Raw genomic sequence first — 8,525 nt, 5'->3', positions numbered from 1 at the left:
TGTTTCAGTAAAGGGTTGCCTTCTTAATGCCACAATTGTTAATAAGACCAAAGAGGTTTGTTCACATAATCGGAGGTTTGCATTTAACGAGTTTAAATTAACCAAGTTCCACTGTAGCACTTTTACCCACAGTCTTTGCTGTGGATGAGAGGCAAAAAACGAAACAAAAAACAAACAATGAAGTTGAAGTCACACAAGAAGGCCTTGCATACTTGCAGCTGATGTTAGTAACTAGTATGACCACGTTTATTAGTACAGATATCGTACAATCATAACAGCAAACAATCATTACAATGCAGGTCGTCATAACTTAGATGGCATACAATGATTGTGAAGAAACGTCATGCTCGAGTCTATGTAACTACACTTTGGAACTGCGAAGCAGATGGCGCGGATGATGCCAATGCAAAGCCAAGGCATTTTAGCCACAGTGCTCTTTCACAAAATGGCAGTGTAGTAGCACTGTGATAGTTCAAGCCACTGCACCATGAGTCACGAACTGAAATCCACCAGAAGCACTTGACCATGTAGATAGAGATCACACTGCTTGGATGAGCACTGTTAGACTTGAAGCACCAATATCGTTGCGTCCAGGCGAGGAGCACTATCCATCCACAACCCACAGGACATTCACTCCCGACAGACCGAAGTTGATCCTCCTGCAAGCAAGGGTGGAAATAACAATGTCTGTTACGAATGACTGCAACTTAAAGACATTTCCTCAGTGAACTCTATTAACCTGAGCAGCAACCGTAAATGACCAATATTTCCTAGATCCAATACAAAGACTATGAAGGCACATCTGCAAAAGCAAATCTAGCTTCGCTCTTTCTGAAGGCAGAGCTTATTTGCGGAGAAAATCTGGAGCCGAAGAAGAAAAAATTCAGGGGGCACTTTGGCTCTCTAAAGTGCTGCAAAGCGAAAGCATTTCCTGGCGCACTGTTTGGTTTTACTTACTTTTTTACTTTTCATATTTTGTTTTCTTTTTTAATTTGTATTTTTGCTCCTTTTCTTATTCTTGTTTTTTATTTTTAGTTTCATATCTTATTTTTATTTTGTTTATTTTCTTATTTTTATTTTTCCTTTTCTTGACTTTATTCCTTTTATGTTATTTATGAAACCCATGCATTCACTAGATGCGCCTTTATTCATGCTGGAACCTTGAGCCTTCGTGGCGGAGTGGTAGCGTCTCCGCTTCAAATGCCACAGGCCCCGGTTCGATTCCCACCCTCGGCGCAGTTTCTTTTTAAGCAGTGACGCCGAAAGGCGGACGAATCTGCCGACACGGCTGCCGACGCGTCTGCTAACGACAGTATGAGGCATTAAAGGCTTTCGCCTTAAAAGAGAAAAACGACACCAAAAAGACCAACAATTTTCAGAATGATTCTGAAGAATTCTCTTTCAGTTCCAACGAAAGCAGATCACTCACCCCAGCATGCCACCAAGCTTGGTGTTGATGTAGTGCAGAAAGAGCAGGATGGCATAGAAGAGATTGTTTCGTCCCTGCGAATAAAGAAGGCGGCGGCTCGACAACAAAGTTTCAAGCGATATTCTAAGAGATGTCCCAAGTGCCAATGTCATTCCAAAACATAATTTAATATTTGTTTACACTAGAGCAAGATGACTCGATTCAACTAAAGAAACAAGTTTTCGCCCATCATACCTTTGGCAGGTCCCACGTGTCCTCCCCAACGATGAACCGATAGTGAGGCGGTGTTACGCTGGTCTGGTAAATGCAAAGGGTGCCCTTGGATGCAGCTGCATCGAGAGAGAGCACAGGATCCAAATAAATCCCAGTTCAGAGAGCCACCGCAGCCAGAAATCTCGAATACTCTAGAATCAATACGATTTTAAGCACCGCCAACACAGCAAAACCTCGAAAATATGAACCTCATGGGATCACCAAAAATGTTCACAGCACCAGAAACTCACGTCATCAAAAACAGAGCAGAATCCACACACTGATGCACGAAAAATGCATTCACGCAGAATTGTTTCCCACCGAGTGGCTTTTTTTTGTTATGATAGTGCATCACAGTATGCAATGAGCGACTGGCAATGACGACGTCAGCAATGCAACAGCAGGGCTTAGTGTCCACAGGTGTGCTCGCGGCTTCTGCATTTGCACCAACCGTAGTAGCAAAGGGGTGCAACATTCGAAATTCTGCACGCTGTGCGCAACGCAACTGGGCCAGGAAATTCTACAAATTTCTATCATACCAAAACTTGCATCATCCGTGATCATATCATCGACAATCCACTGTATTTTAAGCTTCCAGCCAAGCCAATCCAGAGATTTAGCTATCTAGAGCAAATATACAGGTGGACACAACCATCTGGTTTCCATCCACACTGAAATCCTAATTAAAAAAAGGTCAGCCGTCGCGGTGGCTCAGTGGTTATGGTGCTCGGCTGCTGACCCGAAAGACGCGGGTTCGATCCCGGCCGCGGCGGTTCAATTTCTTTGGAGGAGAAATTCTAGAGGCCCGTGTGCTGTGCGATGTCATTGCACGTTAAAAAACCCCAGGTGGTCGAAATTTCCGGAGCTCTCCACTACGGCGTCTCTCATATCCTTAGTCGCTTTGGGACGTTAAACCCCACAAACCAAACCAAACTAAAAAAAGGTCATGAAATGGTCTGCCAACAAACAGTGTTTTTACTTTGCAGGTACTAGCCATGACGTCGTGATTTGTACTTTAAAAAGAAGTAGGGCTCTACACAAGCATCTGAGCAAGAAATTGCAATTTGAAGTTATTGGCTCTGAGCCCCTGGCAACGATGCCCGTGTTGAAGCAGCCTGAGTGTGGTCATAAGCTGACAGTGTCGCCATCTGCTGAAAAACTACCATGCACATGGTCGGTGAGAAGCAGAGCGCACCCATTCAAGTCCGGCCATGTGGCAGCACGCTGTGGCGTTGTCGCCGAAATCAGGCAGAAGCTAGACAGAAAAGGGAAGGATACAGGCCTTTGTTGTCTTTGTCCCCCTGTTGTGAGTTCCCCCCTTCACCCTTAGCCCGAACAGAGAACAACCGACTCCCCTATGCTCACTATGCGCAGTGCGCTCTTGAGGGGGGACACTGGTCTTAGACCTATTTTCCTTATTTTTAGTCCAGTCCTAATGAAACTGCACCACCTTGCTCAGTTGTTTATACTGATTTCAACAATCAAATTACCTGTCTCATAAATTAGTTTCTTTTTCAAGATAATTAATTTTAATTAGTCATTCATTAGTACCTCGGTGCAAAAAAAACTGCCCAATAAAAATCATTTTTAATTTATGGCTACATAGTATGGTGAGTAAAGAGTGCAATAATCAAAACCATTTTTTCATTTTGCCCTAATTAGTAATATTACAGCACTTCGAACATCAATGTTCAATGTGTGAATGTAAAATTATAAATTTTTGAAGTGCAATTGAACAAATCTGCTTTGATTACTGCACACACAGTGCCTTCAGCTTCCCTTAGCAAACAATATGACATCTCTATCTGTCCTAGATGTTTAGATATCGACATACTAAGACAGCCAGACGTTCAAAATTTTCATGCCATTAAATTGTCTGCTCCTGCATAAATTCAGCCTACACGATGATCTGAATCTAATATGAAGGTCAAAATGCCGATTTCTTGAAGGAAAAAATTGGTACAGTTGGAAAATAATAGCTGCAGATTCCACAAATGTCATTTTTTGAAAATCAATTTTTTGATCATTTTTTGGTCTCAAAGACCAGTGTCCCCCCTAAAAGTCAATCAGTCGCGAGCAAGCACATGACCGTCAGTTTATAGCATCATGGATCGTGAGCACGCCAGTGTTGCCCGACTGCCACATGGGTCAGGAGAACTATCAAAAATTCAACTAAAAATTATTCGCTGCATGAAATGAGCTCATACTTTGCCCAGTTGTTCCAAGATGCGTTGCGAACAAAATGCAATAAACAACTCGAGCCTAAAAAGTGCTGTCAAGACCCCTTAATTCGGTTCCACTACACAAAATATATGGCGGCTTGGCTATTGGCAGCGCTGCTGCGGAAAGTGCAAACGGAGTCTGAAAAATTGAGCAGTCAGTTGTGATGCATCCAAAATGTCAGGCATTCTTGTGGACGGCCTCTATGGGTCAGGTCGTGATGCCGTGAATCAAGGATATTTGAAAAATCCGGGGGTCGGAATTTGCAGTTGGAGATTGTATACATGAGAAAATAAAACAACTAGACGTAGCAATGTAGTGAAGGCGTAGATTCTGCACAGGACTGCACAAAGACAGGCTTTCTTGTAACAGATCTCGCAACACGTCGTAGTTAAAGGTGCACTGAAGAGGAATCTGAACTCGTCTTTTTGCCGCGAGAACTCAATCTACACGTTCCGAGCATTCTTCGAAACTTTGATTTATTGCCCTGTGTGGCCAATTTCCTGAATTAAATCGAGTTAACGTCCGGCTCCCGCCTTTCTTTTTGAATTCTGCCTCGTACGGTGGGCGGAGTCGACCGACGCGGGGAGTGCCTTTCAGCCAGCTCCGTGGAGGCTTTGCTTTCGCTTCATTTTGTTTTTTAGGTTTCCGTGAATAAATAGTTTCATTTTCAGATAACATAACCACAAAATAAGCCCGCAGAAATAAAAATACGCGCGGAATATTTGCTTCTACGGACTACTACGTATTACTCCGCCGATGGCAGGGCGGCAAGCCGCCACGGGACTGGGTGAAAGGCACTCCCCGCGTCGGTCGACTCCGCCCATCGTACGAGGCAGAATTAAAAAAATAAAGGCGGGAGCCGGACGTTAATTCTATTTAATTAGGGAAATCGGCCACACCGGGCAATAAGTCGCAGTTTCTAAGAATGCTCGGGACGTGTAAATCGAGTTCCTGTGGCAAAAAGACGAGTTCAGATTCCTCTTCAGTGCACCTTTAACGCCTAAATGCCCGAACGACATCTCCTAGCACTTTCGCAGTCATCATGCCTGAATGGCTTTTTTTTCAGCTCCGTTTTGTGTCTTGTACAGTACTACTCACGGGGCTTGTTGGGTGACTTGTAGAAAAACTGCGAGGTGAAGGTTTTCCCGTCGGGAAAGCGTGGGTCCGGGGGAAGCCTCGAGTTCAGATACGTGCACAGCAGGTGAAGCACAATCTGCACACAAAACAAGACACAGAGGAACAAAAAGGTTCAAACAAGGCTACTGAGCATGCGTTCACATACAGCGAGTCGCTCCCTTTCCCACCACATTTCACGGTGAGCTTAGAGCCATTAGCGCTTGCGCAGTGACCTGCAGTATTTCTCCCAGCATTGCACTTGCACTTACCAATGGTCACCCTTGCTTTGTTACCAGTGCAAAAATGAGGCATCATACTCGTTCAGATCCAAGGCAACTTTCGTTTTTAAGTCAATACACTTAAAGGGACACTGAGGAGAGCACTACTACCGTATTTACTCGCATAATAGGCGCACTTTATTTCCAGAAAATCCGGCTCAAAGTTCGGGGTGCGCCTATTACGCGGGGTAAAATTTCCGGAAATTTTTCGACTCTCAAAATTGAACACACCACGTAAACGCACTCGTGTACGGGCCGCACCCCGTTTTCCCGAAGAAAATATTAAAAAAAAAAGATCCGTGTAAGGTCCACACCGAAACTTTCCACGACCTACGCGGGAATAGCCTTCGGAATGCTCGCGCCGAGGCCTCTGCGATCGGCTCCGGCTGCGCGCAACGGGCGCTTGATCGCGGAGGCCACACACGCGCACAGGAGCTTCCAGACGTCACCCACGGAGGGCGCCCGATTTAGAGCTTATCATCATCATCAACGTTTTCCTCCGCCGCGCCGCGAGCTTTCGCTATCGATATCGCCATCAGCATCTCCAGCTCGTTTTTTTTTGTTTTTTTTTTGTTGCTGTCAAGTGCCGGGATCTGCGGTAGCGCGATAGTTCATCGTGGTTTATGGCTTTGCCGCAGAGCGTTGCTGTTTTAGCTCGACGGCCAAGCACCTTAACAGCTACACGGCTAGCGTGCGGCAGGTCGGAAAATACGACAAGGCCGAGAAGTGGGGCAGTTGCGACTGCGGCGTCCCTAAATTTTCGTACGCGACTCCAAGCGCCGAGGTTTTCGTGGGCCTAAGTCGGGAACGTTTCCGGCTGGAGATGAAGCTTTCCAAACAGACGCTTAAAGTGAGCATCCCTGAAAACTGTGTGCGGCTGTTCTACGCGATGTCGTTGTACGTGCTGTGGGTCCGCAGCGGCACTAGTGAGGACTAGCAGTCAGTTCAGCAAAAGCTTTGTTAAAATAAAGATTGGGGAGCGGGGGGGTGGCGAGGTGTCGGCTTGCAATCGAGTAAATACAGTACTAATCACAGTGCCAAGTTCGGGGTGCGCCTTTTATGCGCGGAAATAAAAAAAAATCTGATTTTTCGTGCCCAAACTAGGGGTGCGCCTATTATGCGAGTGCGCCTATTATGCGAGTAAATACGGTAATATTTTTTTTATAGCAAAATCCGATAGTTCGGCATGTCATGGCTTTGTTGCCACTTGGCCGGCAGCGAAAGATGCATTTATTTCTAAGAAATTTGGATTTGAAGTTGAAAAAGTTTTTCCCGCCGCTCTGATTCAAACTTGGGATTCTCCTATGACGACACAGGACTAAGTGACGTGAAACATGATGTAACACAGACTCCGTGATTTCTAGCGGCCAGCGCTGCCTAGCAGCAGCCGAAACGAAAGCTACCGCCGGCCGCACGTTGAAGGCATCTATCGGCTATTGCGGCCGTGGCTACAGTCGCTTCGCTTACGTTTGCACTGGCGTTTTGCCAGCGTTACGATGGATCTCGTTCTCGAAGTCGCCAACGAAGTTCTCGCAAATAAACACCTTTAGCATACCGTGTACCTTGTTACCGCTAGCAGAATACCGGGAGCCCCCCTAACGCCGGTCAGCAGGCGCTGATTGGTCCCGATGCTTCAGGCGCGCGCGTAGCTGCCAGGCACGTGGCGCCATCTGGCGACGTCAAGGAAATTTGCGCATGCATTGGCTGCGCCTCCGTGATTCGTGGCTTCTCGGGTCCTAGAGTTGCTAGAACCATTGGTTCTAGCAACACTGCTTTGTCCTATGACGTCATCACGCTTGTACTTGCGAGTTTGGCCTGTGGCGGCGATACCTGTGTTTTGGTTCTTGCTCTTTTCTACGTTACAAGACCTTTCTTGTCAGTATGAGTGGCATTTTTGTAATCAGGAGCTGGTATTCTGCCGATACAAGCCAACTTCAATTTCTCCTCAGTGTCCCTTTAAGGGGGACGAGGGTCCTAAAACTGACCTTTTTATTTGTGGCTAGAATGTCATGAAATTTTGTACACAGATGCATTTTTCTCTTCTGATTTCAAAAATGTAGTCATAACTGAGCTGGTGGTCTTAGATCAAAAGTTATCTTAAATTCTAGAGTGTAATTAGGTAATTTCTTACACAGCTTTAATGAACTTTCTCACTGCATTTTGTTGCCTTTAGTTACATGATAGCCAGCAAATTCCCACACCCAATGACATTCTTACTTTTTTTGTTTAGGCCACGTATAAATAGCAATTTACAATTAGCTTAACGAGTTGCAGTGTAAAATACTGCAACCTCTTACTCTCGACATAGTATGTCACGATGAAATGCCTTAAGAGAAAAACGAAGAATGTCACCGGGTATGGGAACTCTCTGAATATCAATTCATGTAAATAAAAGCAACAAAATGCAATGAGAAAGTTCATTAAAGCTGCGTAAGAAATTACCTAATTACACCCTAGACTGTCCAAGATTTAAAGGGACACTGAGGAGAGCTCTATTAATATTTTTTTTTTAGCAAAATCCGATAGTTCGGCATTTCATGGCTTTGTTGCCACTTGGCCGGCAGCGAAAGATGCATTTATTTCTAAGAAATTTGGATTCGAAGTTGAAAAAGTTTTTCCCGCCGCTCTGATTCAAACTTGGGATTCTGCTGTGACGACACAGAACTAAGTGACGTGAAACATGACATTCACATGACGTAACGCAGACTCCGTGATTTCTGGCGGCCAGCAGTGCGGTCCAGCAGCAGCCGAAAAGAAAGCTACCGCCGGCCGCACGTTGAAGGCATCTATCGGCTATTGCGGCCGTCGCTTCGTTTACATTTGCACCGGCGTTTTGCCAGCGTTACAATGGATCCCGTTCTCGAAGTCGTCAACGAAGTTCTCGCAAATAGACGCCTTTAGCATACCGTGTACCTTGTTACCGTTAGCGGAATACCGGGAGCCCCCATACCGCTGAGAGCAAGCGCTGATTGGTCCCGGCGCTGCAGGAGCGCGCGTAGCTATCGGGTATGTGGCGCCATCTGGCGACGTCAAGGAGATTTGCGCATGCATTTGCTGCGCCTCAGTGATTCGTAGCTTCTCGTGTCCTAGTGTTGCTAGAACTATTGGTTCTAGCAACACTGTTTTGTGCTATGACGCCATGAAGCTTGTACTTGCCAGTTTGGCCTGTGGCGGCGATACCTGTATTTTGGTTCTTGCTCTTTTCTATGTTACAGGAGCTTTGTTGT

General features: G+C 45.7%; 1 protein-coding gene across 3 annotated transcripts in view; it reads right to left on the bottom strand.

Moving 5' to 3' along the window:
* Window positions 1–178: 178 nt before the first annotated feature.
* The window catches only part of LOC149334861 (transmembrane protein 209), a 33,637-nt gene continuing 25,290 nt past the window's right edge, over window positions 179–8,525 (bottom strand). For all 3 annotated transcript variants that reach the window (XM_089551495.1, XM_089551496.1, XM_089551497.1), the window contains 4 exons: window positions 5,003–5,117; window positions 1,664–1,758; window positions 1,430–1,503; window positions 179–659 (listed from right to left, as the gene is read on the bottom strand). In XM_089551495.1, the coding sequence (XP_089407621.1) occupies window positions 605–659; window positions 1,430–1,503; window positions 1,664–1,758; window positions 5,003–5,117 (339 nt within the window). In that variant the 3' untranslated portion in view covers window positions 179–604. The remainder of the gene's footprint in view (window positions 660–1,429; window positions 1,504–1,663; window positions 1,759–5,002; window positions 5,118–8,525) is intronic.

This window comes from Amblyomma mixtum, chromosome 7 (genome assembly GCF_055824585.1).
Source record: "Amblyomma mixtum isolate Tamu chromosome 7, ASM5582458v1, whole genome shotgun sequence".
NCBI classification, from domain to species: domain Eukaryota; kingdom Metazoa; phylum Arthropoda; class Arachnida; order Ixodida; family Ixodidae; genus Amblyomma; species Amblyomma mixtum.
Note: the sequence above shows the minus strand (reverse complement) of the source record. Positions and strands in the feature narration are given on the sequence as shown.